Below are 21,389 nucleotides of genomic sequence, written 5' to 3' on the forward strand. Positions count from 1 at the left end.
TTACAGAAGATACCAGTTAGTGGGGAAGCAAATGGGATGTTCAGAACATAGTCTTCCTTCCTTCCTTCCTTCCTTATTATACATATATAATAATGTATATTATGTATACATAAATAATGTTCATATATATGTATATAGACAGAAAAATGCACATATATTTTTCACTGAAGCCCATGTTGCCAAAGTATCAGGACTTCAAAGCCATGCTCTTTCAGAATTCTTTACTGCATTTATACTAGGGCAGATGTTGGAATGTACAGATCTTGCCCCTCCTGTATTTTCATTGCCGCACAATCAAGCTGTACAATCAAGCAAAATGGCTAAGTTAGTTTGGACTGTAGCCACCCAGAGAGCCCACTCAGGCAGGGGACCTCAAGGGCCAGCCCTGCACTTTGGGTAGGTATGAATGAAGAGCCTTTTTCTTCATCTAGATCAGGAGTTTGGTCACTACCTCCTTCTGCCACCAGATGATCATCCACACCAGCAGTGTCCCCCTCTTAACCTCCTGGTAAATGAGGTGCAAGCGTGGGGAGTTGCTGTGCAAGGAAACATACAAGCAAGTGATAGTACAGGACCAACAGTGGCTACTGTTCCTGTCTACTACAGGGAACCTGTTTCTTGGAGCTGGTAGTTTGTGAAAAGTGCCATGAGAGAAACAGGAGATATGTGAGGAGGTGGTCCTTGGTCACACATTGGTCAAGGAAAGCTAGAGGAAGTGCCATTTATGTTCCAAACCAAAAACGAGAAATCAACTTCGAGAAGGGCTAGGGAAGCACTTTTTTCTTTTTTTTAACTTTTTCTTAATGTTTATTTTTGAGAGAGAGAGAGCATGCAAGCAGGGGAGGGGCAGAGAGAGAGAGAGGGACACAGAATCTGAAGCAGGCTCCAGGCTCTGAGCTGTCAGCACACAGCCCGATTTGGGGCTCGAACTCACGAACCGTGAGATCCTGACCTGAGCTGAAGTCGGACGCTTAACCAACGGGGCCACCCAGGCGCCCCAACAACTTTCTAAATATAGGGAACAGCAAAAAGTCCTGAGCCAAGAAAAAGCAGTCCAAAAGCTGGTGGGGAGTGAGGAGAGAATGTCTTGAGATGAAGTTGGAGAGCTAGGAGGCCAAATCTTTTTTTTTTTTTTTTTTTTTTTTTAGGAGGCAAATCTTGAATGTCTTTTAGGTTATGGTAAAAATTGGTTATTTTAAATGTAATGGAAAGCCATGGAAGAGTTTTAAGCAGGGCGATTGATTGCATGGTCTGAAGTACATTAAAAACAAACCATAGGCTTTGAAACAGAAAATGGAAAAGGATTTCAAATGCAAATACTCAACAGAAGATGACCAAGGAGGTTGGTTCCCCTTCTGTGAGTTATAAATTCATGATATAAATTAAGAACACCCTTAGAAAATCACACATGGCTTTTCCTTTCCATTACTACTTTATGTATGTATGTATACATGTATTACTTATTCAGAGAGAGAGAGAGAGAGAGAGAGAGAGAGAGAGAGAGAGAGAAAGAGAGAGAAATTAGAGAATCCAAGCAGGCTCGTGGAGCCTGACTTGTGGCTCAAACCCACCAACAGTGAGATCATGACCTGAGCTGAAATCAAGAGTCAGATGCGCCACTGATTTAACCACCCAGGTGCCCCTCATTATTACTTTAATTCAAACTTTATTTCAGCCCTCTGTCCTGAAGTTTCGGAGCTCAATAATAATGTTTGAATTCCTGCAAATAAATGTATGCACAAGGGCGTGATAAAGCACATCAAAAAATACTCGTCAAATTCAGGTTGGTCATTCCCAAGCCCAGCCTTAAATTCTTAGTCTTTGGGGGTTCAGGTCCTTTCAGCATGCCCTCTCAGAAAGAGGCAAGTTATCTGGAAGCAGTTTGGAAGCTATGTCATCAGGACGCGGTCTTAAGATGGCACCAACGTAAGAAAATGAGGTGCTCCCAAGAGGGCTTTTTCCCAGTGGGGCCTGAAGTCTCCAAAAACTCGACATTAAACTCGGTCCCAGGCCTAGGCTGGCTGAGGGCAATGAAACGATACCCCAATATCCCTCCCTTTCACACTCTTAAAGAACGCCTAGAATTCTTCACAGGGAAGAGGGCTCAACCCCAGGCACCTGGAAAAGTCCCCCTCCCTCTCCCCACAGACGGGGAGGATAGTCAACAGCCTGCCTCGGTGCCTGCCCCTGGGCCAGCGGGGGGCGGAGCTTGCGTGCTGACGAAAGGGAATCGTGCGTGGGGGCGTTCGTGCGTGCGTTGGCCGTCCAGAGAGTAACCGTTACAGGGCTCCGCGCTTCAGCTGTCCTTGATGTTTTTCTTCTGATGTTACTTTTTTTTCTTTTTTTAAATCTTCCTTAAAGGCGGTGTGTTGTGCTTTCTGGCTAAGTTGTGCCAGGCAAAGCATTTGTGAGTGTCTAGTACTGGGGTGAAAATGGTGGCTCGAGGGCAAGGGGAAATAAAAGCTTATTGGTTCCCCAACCCCTACTACTGATAGGTAGACTGGTCCTTGCTTTACCTCTCCACACCCCTTGACCCCCCCACCCTTGGTTCCAACTTTCTGCGAACCCAAAAGGTAGGTCCTTAGGTCTTCAGTGTAGTTATGACAGTGATCAATTTAGGGAGTTTGATTCCACTGAAATTTCATTATTCCTATCAGGTTCTCAACATGTCAACTGTCAAGGAGAAGCTTATTGAGAATCTAATTGGGGAAGAGAAGATCTCCCAGAGTAAGATCACCATTGTCGGAACTGGTGCTGTAGGCATGGCCTGTGCTATTTGTATCTTATTGAAGGTAAGTAAGAAGTCTTGTAGGTATTGATGAGTTCAGGGTTGTAGGGCTAATCTTTTGATAGCAAATATATATTCACTTATCTGATTTTGACATAATTTAAGAAACATTTATCTGGAGTTTACCATGTGATAAAGTACATGGTCTAGCCAGGCATTGCTAGACCACTTAAATTTATTCATAGGAGACACATTGATTGCATTATTTCATTAATATTCTGTTTAAATGATTACATACCTTGCCTTCCTGGAAGAGTAATGGGTGAAAATCATATTTCCCAGAAGCTTATATTTAAAAAAGTTTTTTAAAATTGTAAGTATTACATGCTCATTATCCAAGTACCAATTTGATAAAATAACAATGGAAGTCCTTTAATGTTCCTTTCTGTTTACACAGCATCTTTTCATGTGGCTGTTGGCAATTTGTATATCTTCTTTGGAGAAGTATTCAAATTCTTTGCCCATTTTAAATCAGGGTATTTGTTGCTGACTTGTAGGAGTTCTTTTTCTATTCTAGGTATTAATCTCTTATCAATTATATTATTTTCCAGTGTTTTTTTTCCATTCCATGGTTTTTTCACTCTGTTGATAGTGTTCTTTGATGCACATTTTTAAATTTTAATGTGGTTCAATTTATCTATTTTTACTTTTGTTGCAGGAGCTCTTGGTGTCATATCCAAAAATCATTGCCAAATCCGATGTCATGAATCTTTTCACTTCTGTTTTCTCCTCAGAGTTTTACAGTTTTAGGTCTTACATTTATATCTTTGATCCATTTTAATTATGTATATGGTGTAAGGTATAGGTCCAACTTCATACTTTTGCATGTAAATATCCAATTATTCCAGTATGATTTATTGAAAAGACTCTCCTTTCTCACATTGAATGGTTTTTGGCATTCCTGTCAAAAATCATTTGACCATATATGTGAGAGTTTATTTCTTTTTTTTAAAGTTTATTTATTTTGAGAGAGAGAGAGAGAGAGAGCATGCATGCCAGCAGGGGAGGGGCAGAGAAAGAGAGAATCCCAAGCAGGCTCTGTGCTGTCAGTGTAGATCCCAAAGTGGGGCGTGATCTCAAAAACCATGAGATCATGACCTGAGCAAGATCAAGAGTTGGGCATTTAACCAACTGAGCCACCCAAGCACCCCTGTGAGAGTTTATTTCTGGGTTCTCTATTCCATTGGTCTATATTTCTTTATGCCAATGCCACACTATTTTGATGACTATAGCTTTGCAATAGGTTTTGAAGCATGAGACCTCCAGATTTATTCTTTTTCAAGATTGTTTTAGTCATTTAGAGCCCTTTAAGATTTTATATTAATTTTAGCATGGAGTTTTTTTCTATTTCTTTTAAAAATGCCATTGGGATTTCATAGGGGTTTGCATTAAATCTGTAGATTACTTTGGGTATGTTGACATCTTAACAATATTAGGTCTTCCAACCCGTGATCATGCGATGTCTTTCCATTTATTTGTGTCTTCTTTAATTTGTTTCAGCAACGTTTTGTAGTTTTCAGTGTACAAGTCTTTTGTTTCTCTAAATGTTTTAAAGATATTATTTCATCTTTATAACAACCTTGGGAGCTATGTACTGTTATCTCCATTTATAAACAAAAATACTGAAACATAGATATTAAGTAACTTGCCCATGGCCAAGTGGCTAGTAGGTGAAGGAGTTAGAATTCAAACCTTGGCAATCTGGGCACAGATCCTGTGTTCTTAAAAGCTTTATGATATTATATAGACTTTTTTTTTAAACTGGCAGAGCGAGATGACAAAAAGCCAAGCCAGTTAAATTCCAGAACCCCAAGAAAGGCTTAGGAATCAGAAGTACCAGTTATCTCACAAGGTGGAGGTGAGGGATGGGGAAAACATGGGAGAATTGGTTAAAAGTTTATATGATGAGAAGGAAAACCACCAGATTCTCTTCTGCACCTTTATCAACCAAGTAACTGCCTCTCACATCACAGCAGGCAAGGGGGAGGAGTACATTCTTTGGAGTAATTGAATCAGGCATGTTCTACACTTAAGACATCAAGGACAGTAAAGACAGGCATCTTATACAAAGCAGTAGGATCAGGTAAAAATCTGTATATTGGACAGTGAGGCAAGAATCCCCCTTACTTCTACTGGGCTGCTGGAAAGAAGAATGTCAACAATGGAATACAGAAAAGAGATGAAATTAGAGGACCAATCAGGAAGTCCAGTCATTCATGGACGTTTCTAGGAAGTGAAAAGAAAGAGAGGGAAGAAAATTATTCAAGAGATAAAATTATAAAACTGAAGGGTGTGAGTTTGCAGATATAAAGAATTTATTGAATGGGGTGCCTGGCTGTTTCAGTCAGTGGAGTATGCAACTCCTTATCTTGGAGTTGTAAGTTAGAGCCCCATGTTGGGTGTGGAGATTATTTAAAAATAGAATCTTAAAAAAAAAAGAATTTATTAAGTGCTTAGTACAATGGATCCTATAAAGCCTCCTCCAAGGCATCATGGAATTTCAGAACTCCAATTGTGAGAGAAGGTCAATTGTTGGAGCCCATTTATTTCCTACTAGAATCCACAGTACACTGGAAATACCCAGGTCACATTGATGCACATTGTGGGATAAATGGAAAGTGATGAAGAATATTAAAAAATATATATTTACATAGTTTATTGACTTCAAGGGACATATGGGCTGTAATGAGTACCATGACACCTGCATATATCATTGAAATGTGAACCTTATTTATTTATTTTTAATTAAAAAAAATTTTTTTTTTCAATATTTACTTTTGAGAGACAGAGCATGAGTGGTGGAGGGGCAGAGAGAGAGGGAGACACAGAATCCGAAGCAGGCTCTAGGCTCTGAGCTGTCAGCACAGAGCTCTATGTGGGACTCGAACCCAGGAACCTTGAGATCATGACCTGAGGTGAAGTTGGATGCTTAACCGACTGAGCCACCCAGGCACCCCTATTGAAAGGTGGACTTTAAAGCATAGCAGTACAGTCTACTTCCTTGTCCTGTACAGAATAAAGTGGCCAAAGCAGTTTTCCTTAGATTGATATATATATATTTTTTATTCTCTTACTTTTACCTTACCATTCTCTTACCTTACTATAGTTATTCTAGAACTCCCTGGAAAAAAGATCCTGGGATGCTCATAACTATTCTTGTTTTTTTTTTTTTTTTTTAATGTTTACTTATTTTTGAGAGAGACAGAGTAAGAATGGGGGAGGGGCAGAGAGAGGGAGACAGAATCCAAAGCAGGCTCCAGGCCTTGTCTGAGCTGTCCGCACAGAGCCCTTACAGGGCCCCTGAATCCATGGACTGAGAGATCATAAACTGAGCTGAAACCCGATGCTTTACCGACTGAGCCACCCAGGCGCCCCCAAGTAACTATTCTTAAAAGATTGTAGCAGGCTAAACAAACCCAGACTCTCTATTTGGAATTCTGTTTAAGAAATGACTCATAGTTAATTCTTAAAAAACAAAAACTTTTGCGATTATTTGAGTTCTGCCTTTGACAGTCCAGACAAATGGAGCGGGGAAGATTTCCTTGAAAAGAGTATTGTCTTGGCTCTCTGCACTAGATCCGGAGCCGGGAGCCCACGGCCCGGCCATGTCCCATCAGACCGGCACCCAAGCAAGTGAAGATGTTAAAGATATCTTTGCAAGAGCAAGAAATGGAAAATACAGACTTCTAAAAATATCTGTTGAAAATGAGAAACTTGTGATTGGCTCATATAGTCAGCCTTCAGATTCCTGGGATAAGGATTATGATACCTTTGTTTTACCCCTTTGGCGGACAAACAACCGTGCTATATATTATTCAGGTTGGATTCTCAGAATTATGGATATTCATTCCTTGATCTCCAGATCATTCCCATGTTTGTCAAAAAATGCTGTATGCAGCAACAACAGCAACTCTGAAAAAGGAGTCTGGAGATGGCTACATTGAAGATCAAGTATTTGGAACAGTAAAGGAAGATGTATCATTACACGGATATAAAAAGTACTTGCTCTCACAATCATCTCCTGCCCCATCGACTGCAGCTGAGAAAGAATTATGACAAATTAAAATGAATGAGGTACAAACGGACGTGGGTATGGACATAAGCATCAAACACTACAAGGAGTAGCATTTCCTATGCTCAAGCAAGTAGCTCAAGCTTTCCAGGCTTTGGAAAAATTAAGTAACAGCTCAACTATATGCAATTAGAAATAGATATAAAAAATAAAATTATAATTTTGGCCAGTACAACAAATACAGAACTAAAAGATTTGCCAGAGAGGTTTCCCAAGGATTCAGCATGTTACCATTTCTTTCTGTATAAACATTCCCATGAAAGAGACTGTTTGGAATCCCTAGTTTTTATTTACCCAATGCCTGAATACACATGCAGTATAAGAGAATGGATGCTGTATTCTAGCCGCAAGAGCCCTCTGCTAGAAATTGTAGAAAGACAATTACAAATGGATGTCATTAGAAAGATCGAGATAGACGATGGGGATGAGTTGACAGCAGGCTTCCTTTATGAAGAAGTACACCCAAAGCAGCATGCGCATAAGCAAAGTTTTGCAAAACCCAAAGGTCCTGCAGGAAAAAGGAATTCGAAGACTTATTAGGGGGCCAGCTGAAAGTGAAGCCACTGCTGATTAAAATCATTATGTTAAGCATTGCAGTACTAGTTTTTCTTTAAGTCCAGTTTTTAGTACAGGAGAACTGAAGTCACTCCATGTTGACACATAGTAGGGAAAAAATGTACTTTTTGAAAAATAACGCTTTTCACTTCTGTGTGTTTTTAAAATTAAGGCTATAGAAGACTCATGATTTCTATTTTTGAGTTAAAGGTAGAAGAGGGTTCGACATAGTGATGTTTACTTTTGTCACACTGTTTTCACAGATTAATAATGATTCCATACTTTCACATAATTCTTAAAATTTTATACACTTGGGCCAAGTCCAGAAAGTCTAATGTCTCAAAGATACCCTCCTTACTGCTCTGTAGTGAGACATCAAATTTTTTCTTTAAGGAAGAAAGACCTTAAAATATTCATACTACTTATGAATATGTTAAGGACCGTGTTAGATTATTTTCTAAACTGAGAATTTAGTGTGCCTGGGTAAAGGTGGAAAGTTGCTGACTCTGAGAAGCAGTGCTTAACTCAGCCTGTGGGGTTATGTCTGCAACTTGTAGAAACAGTGTTTCATGGCAGCAGTCTTTTCCATTTGACTTTTTTGGTTTTTAAAGTGGCATTAAAATTTCAGAAGATCAGTTCACTCTGAAACCTTAAAGTTACCAGATATTTTCTATGCTGCAGGATTTCTGATGACGTTGAAAGACATATTTGAACAGCTTTAATAAATTCTCTCTCTAATGCTTTGCAAAATTTCCTTTTCAAAAGTAAGTCATCTCCTTATAAGTAGTGTGAGGCCAAATATTTATGTTCAGATTGAATATTAAATTAATATCCTTAAACAAAACTGAAGTCAACAATGTTGAAAGAGTTTTAAACATCAAGATTGATTTTTCTCCAGAACCACATATTTATAGGCAAATTGTGTTCTTTATTACTTTTAAACATACTCAGATTTAATAAAATTGTTGGAAAGTCTTAGTACTTAACAGCCTAACACAAATTAAACACTTAAGAATCTTATTTCAATTTATATCTTACTTCAAAACACATTTAACTGTTTTTAAAGCTTTGCATTTCAGCTACAACTTACAGAAATTTAGAAATTTTGAGCCTCTTTTTTTTTTTTTTTTTTTGATACTTGAAACAGAAGGAGTTAGAATACTACGCCATGTTAAATCTGATAAACCTGCTGCAAGAGCCGTAATTTGGAGGAGTTTTTAGGACAGAGACAGAGCATGAACGGGGGAGGGGCAGAGAGAGAGGGAGACACGGAATCGGAAGCAGGCTCCAGGCTCTGAGACATGAGCCCAGAGCCCGTCGCGGGGCTGGAACTCACGAACTGCGAGATCGTGACCTGAGCCGAAGTCGGACGCTCAACCGACTGAGCCACCCAGGCGCCCCTGGAGGAGTTTTTAAAAATGAACTGTGGGTGGGGCGCCTGGATGGCGCAGTCGGTTAAGCGTCCGACTTCAGCCAGGTCACGATCTCGCGGTCCGTGAGTTCGAGCCCCGCATCAGGCTCTGGGCTGATGGCTCAGAGCCTGGAGCCTGTTTCCGATTCTGTGTCTCCCTCTCTCTCTGCCCCTCCCCCGTTCATGCTCTGTCTCTCTCTGTCCCAAAAATAAATAAAACACGATGAAAAAAAATTAAAAAAAAAAAAATGAACTGTGGGGATCCAGGATTTAGAATTTCTTCATCTAAACTTTATGCTGCATCAAACATATTAGAAATGGACATTTCATAGTATAAATATGAAACACCTTTTTATGCCTTATGTAAGGTACTATATGCACCTTTCAAAAATTCCATGTGTGTTCAAGTAAAGCATATTAGAATAATTATAGGTTGACAGGATTTTTTTCTAGAGTTAAGAGTATTTGTGTGGGGTTTTGTTTGTTTACAGATAATCAAACTATAATATTTAAACATGCAAAATAACTGGCAGTAATGTTGCACTTGTTTTCTAAAGATAAACTTTAGCTTGTTTCATGGGTGCCCACATAGACACATACATACACAAATTACTGCATTGAGAATCCTAGAGCTGTGTTTCAGAACATAGCTGAAGCTGTATTTTCAATCAGAAAGAATGTTAAACCTGTCATGAAGGTATAAAATAATTTGGTAGTGAATATCTTTTTGTACCATTCATGTGCAATTGTAGTCTAGATTTTACACTACATTAAAGTAAATGGACATTTCAGAATATAGATGTGATTATATAGTCTTTAATTATTATTAAACCAAGATTGCTGGAAATCAGTGATACATTTGTTATAGAGTATAACTCAGTGTTTACAGTATGTTTTAGGTGACATCATAACAACCAAAGGTGAATAAGATATTCCCAGTAAATTTATATAGCAATAAAGAATTACATGCCTTCTATAGACATTTTATAAGTGCATTTTATATTGCAATACAATTTTTTTCTCTTTAAAAAAAAGGAAAAGAGAATTGTCTGGTAACTTGTTAAGAAAAGAAATAATTCAAGTTGGAAATATAATTTAAAAGCAGACTGTGTTGGTTATTAAATTATTGTCACTCAGCTCCAAATCCAACTTTCTTTACTCTGTGTTGCTGGTGCTGGATGTCTGTGTAATCTTTTTCTCCTTTACCAGTCGGCATCTTGTTAGGTTCTGCCAATAGGGGGCACTAGAGAGAAGTTGGAAGGTAGGAGTGGAGACATGACCACCTTCTTCCTGTTTGCTTGTTGTGTTGGTCACAGTAGTCCCCTTTGCCTCAGTGGTAGCAGTTGGTTCCAGATTCTAGTTTCTTTTGGACTGCCCAGCCTCATTTTGCTCTTTCAGTGGTATCAATAGCAGCCAGGTTTTGCCTCTTCCAGAGGTCGGAGCCTGGCTCCATGAAGTGCCTCCTTTTAGTCTCTCTCTTTTTTCCCTCAGTCTTAGGATTGTGGCTTCAAACTGTGAGTGCTAGCTCTGGGTTACCTCAGATGTTCCCTTTTTGTCTTTTCAGCCCTCCAGCAGCTGTCTAACCAATTCCCTGTATTAAATACTTTCTGTTGAAATGCTTGGAGTGGGTTCTGTTTTCCTGTTCAGACCCAAACATATACATGGACTAATGTAAAAACTGGATCCATGAACATGATCTCGTTTTCTTATCAGTTAGCTTAGAAGTGATATTTGATCCTTCTGGGTGAAACTCCTTATCCTCCTCATATTATATATATATATATATATATATATATATATATATATATATATACACATACACACACACACACATCTCACATAATTTAGTATGTTTTAGAATCTGCAGTTTTCCAGAAAGGTCAGATGGACAGTAGTAAATAGGGACTTTGATCCCTTTCCCTTACTGCTCATCTTTGGAACCTAGCCACTGGAATCTGAGGGGGGAAATTTTCCTTCTATATAGTTCCGTATTCTGTTTCACTTGGTAAAACTGAATTCAAATTAGAGTAAGCAAAAGGGAGACTGTACAGATCTTCCTGGATTTATGATGAGTTAACATTCCAATAGACTCATCATAAGTTGAAAACATCCTAAGTTGAAAATGTATTTAATATACCTATTCCACCTATCATAGCTTAGCCTAGCCTACCTTTTAAACATGCTCAGAACAATTATATTAGCTTACAATTGGGTAAAACCATGAAACACAAAGACTATTTTATACTAAAGTGTAGAATATCTCACAAAATTTATTGAATATGGTACTGAAAGCAAAAAACAGAATGGTGTAAGTGTATTCATTGTTTACCTCTGTGATTGCATGGCTGACTGGGAGCTATGGTCTGGTTATATTCCTGTCTACCCCTAGGTTGGAGGTCTGACATTAAATGTGCTGTTCTGAACCACATAAAAATGTGGGTTCCCACAGGGGAGCACCTTTCTATTTTGGCCATAAGGATGCATACTAAAAACAACTTCAGCCAATTTAAAAATTGGGCATAAGGGTTAAATATAATAAAGTCCTTTGAAAAAATTTAATAACTTTTCATTGTTTTAAAACTATTATCTGAAGTAGAAAAAATACACTTCTAAAAAACTTAACAATTATATGAAGGCAAAGCAATTAGTAATTTTTGCTACATTCTATCACTTACTTTGACTTCTGGTCACTCTACGCACATCCACAAACTATCATTTTTATATCATTTTTATACTAAAATATAACTCTATTTTGATTATGAAGTAACCACACAGAAATTTTCCTCAAATTTCTAAAACTGAAATAGGAATATTCTTCCGATCACGTTATTCAAAACTTTGATGTATTTTAGGATTTGGCCGATGAACTTGCCCTTGTTGATGTTGCAGTGGACAAATTGAAGGGAGAAACAATGGATCTTCAGCATGGCAGTCTTTTCTTTAATACTCCAAAGATTACCTCTGGAAAAGGTTAGTTTTAATCTAAAAAAAAATTTTTAATGTTTATTTTTTAAGAGACAGAGAGACAGAGTGTGAGTGGGGAAGGGCCAGAGAGAGGGAGGAAGATACAGAATCCAAAGCAGGCTCTAGGCTCTGAGCTGTCAGCACAGAGCCTGATGTGGGGCTTGAACCCACCAGCAGTGAGATCATGACCTGAGCCAACATCAGACACTTAACCAACTGAGCTACCCAGGTGCCCCGGTTAGGTTTAATTTTATAGCGTTCTTTTCAGAGCTTTAAAAAAGAGTAATGAATTTTACCATATTGATATTCATAAATATAAAATTAAAAGTAGCACCACTGTAGGACATACAGTTTAAAAGGTTAATTTTTGCTTGAAGGGTTAATTAAAAAAAAGAACATTCCATTCAAATTTGAGAAAACTTGGAAAATATAAAGTATTTATAATGTATAAGAAAAAGTAAATGTAAAAAAAAAATCAAAATCTCTCCTGTTAATGGTTTTGTTTGTTTCTTTTTCCTATTCATTTGTGTCATATTAGATAAATGCTTTTTATTTTTTATTTTTAAAAAATGTTTATTGGGGCGCCTGGGTGGCGCAGTCGGTTAAGCGTCCGACTTCAGCCAGGTCACGATCTCGCGGTCCGTGAGTTCGAGCCCCGCGTCAGGCTCTGGGCTGATGGCTCGGAGCCTGTTTCCGGTTCTGTGTCTCCCTCTCTCTCTGCCCCTCCCCTGTTCATGCTCTGTCTCTCTCTGTCCCAAAAAAAAAAAAAAAAAAAAAAAAAAATGTTTATTTACTTTTGAGAGAGTACCAGTTTGGGAGGAGGAGAGAGAGGGGGAGAGAGGATCTGAAGTAGGCTCTGCATTGAGAGCAGGGAGCCCAATGTGGGGCTTGAACTCATGAACCATGAGATCATGACCTGAGCCAAAGTTGGATGCTCAACCAACTGAGTCACCCAGGTGCCCCTGGATAAATGCTTTTTAAACTTGTCATTCCATCTTCTACATTTTCCCAAGGTTATGTCTTGAATACTTTTTGTAATATTGTTGATATACATATCTATACTCTTTAACCTGGTTTCCTTTTTGTGTTTATAGAGGACCAGTTTTCAAGGTACAGTGTGAGGCCATACTACAGGAAATGGGGAGCTTGGCCCCATTAGCATTAGCATCATCTGTTGACCAAATAAGAAGCCTTAGAGAATTAGGAAAAATAATTATCATACACTAAAGTGCATAATGCACTCTTTGGTGATCTGATTCAATAGATATACTTTCTACTAAAGCCCTCTTACCTAACATGATTGGAACTGAGGGTGGTTACTTAATTTAAAAATGTGTGTTAGGAGCCATCACTGGAGGCATCACAGTTCCAGATTTCAAGTTATATTATAAAGTGGTAGTAATTAAAACAGTGTGGTACCGGCATAAACATAGGTACACAGATCAATGGAGTAGACAGAAAACCCAGAAATAAACCCACAATTATATGGCCAATTAACCTTTAACAAAGGAAGAATGAATATCCAATGGAAAAAAGACAGTCTCTTCAACAAATGGTGTTGGGAAAAGTGGACAGCAACATGCAAAAGAATGAAACTGGACCACTTTCTAACACCATACACAAAAATAAACTCAAAATGGATTAAAGACCTAAATGTGAAACAGGAAGCCATTAAAATCCTAGAGGAGAACACAGGCAGTAACCTCTTTGACAGCAGTTGCAGCAACTTCTTACTAGCTATATCTTCTGAGACAGGGGAACAAAAATAAGCTGTTGGGACTTTATCAACATAAAAAACTTGCAGGAGCACTGGCTGGCTCAGTTGGTAGAGAATGCGACTCTTGATCTCAGGATTGTGAGTTTGAGGCCCATGCTGGGTGTGGAGATGACTTCAAAATCTGAATAAATAAATAAATAAAGTAAGCTTCTGCAAAGGAAGGATTGACAAAACTAAAAGACAACCTACAGAATGGGAGAAGATATTTGCAAATGACATATTTGATAAAGGGTTAGTGTCCAAAATATATAAAGAACTTATACAACTCAACACTGAAAAAACAAATAATGCAAAAATAGGCAGAAGACGTGAATAGACATTTTTCTGAAGAAAGCATACAGATGGCCAACAGACGCATGAAAATATGCTCAACATCACTGATCATTAGAGAAATACGAATTGAAATGAGATATCAGCTTATACCTGTCAGAGTGGCTAAAATCAACAACACAAGAAATAATGGGTGTTGGCGAGGATGTGGAGTAAGGGCAACCCTCTTACACTGTTGCTGGGAAGGCAAACTGGTGCAGCCACTCTAGAAAAAAGTATGGAGTTTCTTCAAAAAGTTAAAAATAGGACTACCCTACTTTCCAGCAATTGCACTACTGGGTATTTACCCAGAGGATATAAAAATATTAATTCAAAGGGGTACATGCACCCTGATGTTTATGGCAGAATTATCAACAATAGCCAAGTTATGGAAAGAACCCAAATAGCCATCAACTGATGAATGGATAAAGAAGATATAGTGTATATATATACAAGGTAATATTATTCACCCATAAAAACATATGCAATCTTGCCATTTGCAATGACATGGATGGAGCTAGAGAGTATTATACTAAGCAAAGTAAGTCAGTCAGAAAAAGACAAACATCATAGACATTTTATGTTGACCTAAAACATGGAAATGTACTTAGAAGTTCATTTGTTAGTTTTCTGATTTGAGTATAGTTCAGCTAATTGAATTTTGCAGTATCTTTTTAAAAGCACACCAATAGTGATCATTTCAATTTCATTAAAGTACTACAATTAACTTGAAGACATTTATGAAACAGTCACAAAACTCTAAATTTTTATTGTTTTCCTTCATTTTTATTTCTCTCACCTAAAAGGACAATTTTTAAACAACTTGATTTTAATATGTCTTTCCAAGGCATTCAACTTAATTTTATTTTTTCTTTTTTACAGTTTTTAAATCTTTTTAATGTTTATTTTTTGAGACAGAGACAGAGAGAGAGAGAGACAGACAATGAGTTGGGCAGAGAGAGAGGGAGACACAGAATCTGAAGCAGGCTCCAGGCTCTGAGCTGTCAGCACAGAACCTGACATGGGGCTTGAACTCATAAACTGTGAGATCATGACCTGAGCTGAAGTCAGAGACTTAACCAACTGAGCTACACAGGTGCCCCCCCCTTTTTTTTTTTTTTACAACTTTTTAAATATTTATTTTTGAGAGAGAGAGAGACAGAGCATGGGTGGGGTGGGGGGGCAGAGAGAGAAAGGGAGACACAGAATCCGAAGTCGTCTCCAGGCTCTGAGTTGTCCGCACAGAGCCTGACACAGGGATTGAATCCATAAATCATGAGATCATGACCTGAGCCAAAGTCGGACACTTTGTTGAGGAGTCGGGCGCTCCTCAACTTAATTTTCTTAGAAACAATTATTTAGGGGCACCTGAGTGGCTCAGTTGGTTAAGCATCCAACCGTTGATTTCAGCTTAGGTCATGATCTCAGGGTTTATAAGATTGAGTCCTGTGTTGGCTCCACACTGACAGTGCGGTGCCTGCTTTAGATTCTCTCTCTGTCTCCCTCTGCCCCTCTCCTGCTTGCACACTCTCTTTCTCTCTCAAAATAAATGAATAAACTTTAAAAAGGAAACAATTATTTTAAAAAATTAATTATGATACTTGACGTATAAAGAGTTTATAACAAACATCAATGTATCCAACAGCTAGCAAGAAATAATAAAACATTACCAATTCAGTTGATATGTTCTGTGTTACATCTGTTCATGTCTCAATCCTGAGTATAGTGGTTACCTTTACCATGCATTTCATTCACACTTGTATTTTGGTGACGTACATTGTATTATGTAATTAGCAGATATAATTGGCATAAATACATTTGGATATAAACATGACTAATTCTTGATACGTAACAACTAATGAACAGAAGTACACAGACCTCCCCTATGGAGATGTACTGGTTCAGAGTATTCAGTGTGCCCTGGGTGTCCGTATGTTTTACATCAGTAAATCTACTGAATCAGTTCAGTGGAGTCAGGTTAAAAGAGATCCTGCTGTATTAAAATACTTAAAAAAAAATCATTCAGTCTTTATTTTCTACTAATGTGGCAAGATAAATACCTGGGTCAATATTTTTGCTATAAATAATAAAATTCCTGCATAAAGTATGAAAGAAATAAATTATCAATCCTTTCAATATTTCAATTTTAGTATATGTGCTGCTGAAGCAAGCACTCCTTTCAATATTTCAAGAATTGATAGGCACTGAGTGAAGTCAGGAAACTAGAGAGTTAGGCCAAGCATCGTAGCTAGTTTTCACTAGCTAGCATTAGCCAAACTCTGAACTTTAATTTTGGCTTCCACTGTCTCATAGGATTTAGGAGGCTGGAGACAGAGCTTAATTTAGGGAGTTGCATAGGAGATAACCCCATAAAGCTGGAACCCCAATGGATACCAGGAGTTAGTCAACTTTTGAAAAAATTATTTATTTATTTTGAGAGAGAGAGAGCAGGGAAAGGGCAGAGAGAGGGGAAGAGAAAGAGAATCCCAAGCTGTCAGCACAGAGCCTGATGTGGGAATCAAACGCATTAATTGTGAGATCACGACCTGAGCCCAAATCAAGAGTCAGAGGCTTAATCAACTGAGCCACCCCGGCACCAGCACCGCTAGTAAACTTTTTTGTGAAGGATCAGATAGTAAATATTTTAGGCTTTGTGGGCTATACAGTCTCTGTGAAAACTTACTCAACTCTGCTATTGTAATTCTAAGGCAGCCATCAACAATGTGTGAGTAGGTGTGGCTATGTTCCAATGAGATTTTTTTTTACTAAAACAGGTGGTCTGCCAGATTTGGCTTGCTGGCCCTCATTTGCCAATCCTTAATATAAGGATGACCTAGAAATAATTCCTTTCTCCCTACCTCTGGGGACTGACAGTAAAATCAAGTGTGTCAGTTGCTTTAGTAAAGGAGGGAAATAGTGGCTAAGAACTTGTAGCCACCAGCTGGCCCTTATCTGAATTCCAAAAAAACCTTAAGCAGTCTTAGGACTTAAGATAGTCTCTGGAAGAAATCCACTTTATTTCAGGCCTCAAAGAACCTCCACAAGTAAAATCCGCCCCCCCCCCACCTGAACATCTTACAGTAGGAATAATTAAATCTACAAAGAAAATACATGAGCAAGAACCAGCAGAGATAACAGAAAAGGCCATCATAGATTTCAGATACTGAAATTATGAAACACAAATTATAAATTAACTATGATTATTCCATTTAAAGAAATAAAGGACAAGCTGGAAAATACCAGTATAAGACAGGAAACTATTAAAAAACACCAGATTTTAAAATAGCCAAATATAACTTCTAAATATTAAATAGAGTGAAATAAAAAACTCAATTAGTGGGTTTAATAATAGAGCAGATACATTTGAAGAGAGAAATGATAAGTTTAAGGCAATTACACAGACAACAGCAAGAAGTAGAAAATATGACAGGTTAAGAATCATACAGGATAGAGGGATAAAGTGTCATGTACATTTAATTGGAAAAGTGGGGCAGAGGAAATATTTGAAGAGAGTATGATTGTACAATTTTTTTTAGAGAGAATGTGAGTGGGGGAGGGGCAGAGAGAGAGGGAGAGAGAGAATCCCAAACAGTCTTCATGCTGTCAGTGTGGAGTCCAATGCGGGGCTCAAACTCACAAACTGTGAGATCATGACCTGAGCTGGAATCAAGAGTTGGATGCTTAACCTACTGAGCCACTAAGGCACCCCTGATTTTTGAGAACTAATGAAAAACAACCCATACATTCAAGCCAAATAATCTCAAGAAGGATGAATATAAAATCCTACCTAGATACATTTCTTGTGAAATTAGAGAACACTAAAGGCAAAGAAAAGAAAAAATTGTCACTAGACAAATTACCTACAGAAAAGGGAGAGAGTAATTGATACATCAATAGCACAGTGAAACCAGAATACAATGAAATGTTATCTTTATTTTTTTACGTTTATTTATTTTTGAGAGAGAATGAGATGGGGGAGGGGATGGGCAGAGAGAAAGGGGACAGAAGATCCAAGGCAGGCTCCATCCTGATAGCAGAGAGCCAGATGTGGGCCTCAAACTCACAAACTGTGAGATCAAGACCTGAGCTGAAGTCAGACGCTTAACCAGCTGAGCCATCCAGTGCCCCTGAAATGGTATCTTTAATGTGCTGAGAGAGAGTAAATGTCAATCCAGAATCCCTACAAAGCACAAATATCTTTCAAGGATACGGTTAAAATAAAGACGTTTTCAGACAAAGACTGAGATAGTTGCCGTCAGAACCTTGCTAATAAAAACACAAAAATATATACTTAAGACAAAAGAAAAATGATCTCAGGTCTGAGATGCAAAATATGAAGAGCACAGAAAATGGTAAAAATGAGGACAAATCTAAATAAATGTAAATTGTATAAGACTATAATGTCTTATGGGATTAAAAAAATTTAAATATAGCATATAAATCTGGGGATGAAAGGTAGTAGTGGTGAATGAAGTAGTATTCTAAGTTCCTCAGTCATTAGGGAAGGTGGAAAGGTGATGATTATCTTTGGACTTGGATAAGTCAAGTATGCGTATTGTAACCTTTTATTTATTTAATTGTTTTAATTTAAATTTTTATTTTTTTACATTTATTTCTTTTTAAAAATTTTTTAAATGTGTACTTGTTTTTGAAGGAGAGAGAGACAGAGTGTGAGTGGGGGAGGGGCAGAGAGCAAGGGAGACACAGAATCTGAACCAGGTTCCAGGCTCGGAGCTGTCAGTACAGAGCCCGACGTGGGGCTGGAACCCACACACTGTGAGATCATGACCTGAGCCAAAGTCGAACGCTCAACCAACTGAGCCACCCAGGTGCCCCACGTATTGTAACTTATGTGACAACCTTTAAAAGAATAGAAATGGTGTAACTTCTACATTAGTAAAGGGGAAGAAGTAAAATTACAAAAACATACCGGGTGAATAAAAAAGAAGGTAATGGAAAAAAAAAACGTAACAGGGACAACATATAGAACTAAGTGTTTAGTGAGGTTTCTGGACATGAAGCTATTAATAAAGAATCCATTGTGTTTATGTATGTCAAAAACAAGCAAAAGAACTTAAAGCTATTATTTATGTTTTTCTCAAAAATAGGAAGTGCACGTGAATATATCTAACAAAATATCTTTAAGAGCTTTTATACAGGAAAGAATACAGCCTTATTGGATAATATTAAATACCTAACTAGATAGGCCTTGTACAAAAAAGTCTCAGTATTGTAAGGCATTCATTCTTTTCATATTGATTATGATCATATGCAACTATAGTCAAAACCCTAAAAAATCAGTTGTTGTTATAGATACTAAATTTGTTCTAAGATTCACTTAGAAATTCAAAGGTCCAAGAATAGACTTTTTTTAAAAAAAATCAAACAGGGCAGCGTGAAGAGGACTTTTTTTTTTAATGTTTATTTTTGAGAGAGAGAGACAGAGCATGAATGGGGGAGGGTCAGAGAGAGAGGGAGACACAGAATCCGAAGCAGGCTCCAGGCTCTGAGCTGTCAGCACAGAGCCCAACGCTGGCCTCAAACCCATAAACTGAGAGATCATGACCTGAACTGAAGTTGGACACTCAACCAACTGAGCCACCCAGGCGCCCCAGCAGATTTCCTATTTAAAAAAATTTTTTTTTAACATTTATTTATTTTTGAGACACAGAGAGACAGAGCATGAACAGGGGAGGGTCAGAGAGAGGGAGACACAGAATCTGAAACAGGCTCCAGGCTCTGAGCTGTCAGCACAGAGCCCGACGCGGGGCTCGAACTCACAGCCCTCACGGACCGCGAGATCATGACCTGAGCCGAAGTCGGCCGCTTAACCGACTGAGCCACCCAGGTGCCCCCAGATTTCCTATTTTAAAAGAGTGTAGGATTGCCTTGCAGACTCAGTCAGAAGAGCATGTGACTCTTAATCTTGAGGCCATGAGTTCAAGCCCTAAGTTGGATGTAGAGATTAGTTAAAAAAAAAAAACAACAAACAAATAAAAAAAGCATACAAGTTTTTTTAAAGTTTTTTTTTCAATGGAGATGGGATATATAGATTTTAGTTAATTTAATTTTTTATATCCATATGGCAAATAACTTCCAGGTATATAATAACTTTTTAAAAGTCCAGTATGGGATAATGAGCATCATATTATATTATCATTGGATTTAATAGGTGAAACAATTTTATGACTGGTCATCAGACTTATAAAGTAGTTTACTTTCTTGTGTGGATCAAGAACTTATCTGTGATCTCAAATCTCATCCCTTATAATAATTAGAAGTAAATACATGCTTATCCTTAGAATCCTGAAACAGATACATAAATTCTCAGAGTTCTAAGCTTCATAAGGTATTTCTAAGAAACCAGAGGGAGCTGACTTGCATTGACTCAGGTCTTAATAAGAAATGAGAATGTGGGCTAAATGGGTTGGTAGGATTTGTTATTATTTTTTAAAATGTGAAAACTGGTAAGTCATAGTGACAAGGCCTCCTTGGTCTTGGAAAGTCTGGAAAGTTTGTTCATCTGCAAACACGTTTAAAGAAGTAAGGCACAGTAATTATGGCATTCTTGATCCAAGTATTGCCTTTTGTTTCCTTTTTAGATTACAGTGTATCTGCAAACTCCAAATTAGTTATTGTCACAGCAGGTGCACGGCAGCAGGAGGGAGAAAGTCGCCTTGCCCTGGTCCAACGTAATGTGAACATTATGAAATCGATCATTCCTACCATAGTCCATCATAGTCCTGACTGTAAGATGCTTATTGTTTCAAATCCAGGTAAGTCTTTTATCCTCCCTTTAACTGAATCAAGATGATCTTTCCATAGCATTTTTAAAAAGCCACTTAATTGATGTAACATTTATATACAATAAACTGCACCCTTTCAAAGTATATAATACAATAAGGTTTTTTCTAGCTTTATTGAGATACAATTGACCTCTCATGAAGATAAAAAGCTTCTGCACAGCAAAGGAAACAACAAACAAAACTAAAAGGCAACCAATGGAATGGGAAAAGATATTTGCAAATGACGTATCAGACAAAGGGCTAGTATCCAAAATCTATAAAGAGCTCACCAAACTCCACACCTAAAAAACAAATAATCCAGTGAAGAAATGGGCAGAAAACATGAACAGATCCTTCTCTAAAGAAGACATCCAGGTGGCCAACAGGCACATGAAAAGATGCTCAACGTCGCTCCTCATCAGGGAAATACAAATCAAAACCACACTCAGATATCACCTCACGCCAGTCAGAGTGGCCAAAATGAACAAATCAGGAGACTATAGATGCTGGAGAGGATGTGGAGAAACGGGAACCCTCTTGCACTGTTGGTGGGAATGCAAATTGGTGCAGCCGCTCTGGAAAACAGTGTGGAGGTTCCTCAAAAAATTGAAAATAGACCTACCCTATGACCCAGCAGTAGCACTGGTAGGAATTTACCTAAGGGATACAGGAGTACTGATGCATAGGGGCACTTGTACCCCAATGTTTATAGCAGCACTCTCAACAAT

At 38.1% G+C, this 21,389-nt stretch overlaps 1 protein-coding gene and 1 pseudogene across 2 annotated transcripts in view; both read left to right on the top strand.

Annotated features, from left to right (window-relative positions):
- Positions 1 to 2,233: 2,233 nt before the first annotated feature.
- Positions 2,234 to 21,389, top strand: part of LOC102972832 (L-lactate dehydrogenase C chain) — a 41,755-nt gene continuing 22,599 nt past the window's right edge. The window contains exons 1-4 of one of the 2 annotated variants that reach the window (XM_007098438.3): positions 2,234 to 2,407; positions 2,658 to 2,792; positions 11,679 to 11,796; positions 20,479 to 20,652. In XM_007098438.3, coding sequence (XP_007098500.2) covers positions 2,667 to 2,792; positions 11,679 to 11,796; positions 20,479 to 20,652 — 418 coding nt within the window. In that variant the 5' untranslated portion in view covers positions 2,234 to 2,407; positions 2,658 to 2,666. The other variant, XM_007098439.2, reaches the window with a different exon arrangement.
- LOC102972557 lies at positions 6,111 to 8,310 on the top strand (annotated as a pseudogene).

Source organism: Panthera tigris, chromosome D1, assembly GCF_018350195.1.
Source record: "Panthera tigris isolate Pti1 chromosome D1, P.tigris_Pti1_mat1.1, whole genome shotgun sequence".
NCBI lineage: Eukaryota > Metazoa > Chordata > Mammalia > Carnivora > Felidae > Panthera > Panthera tigris.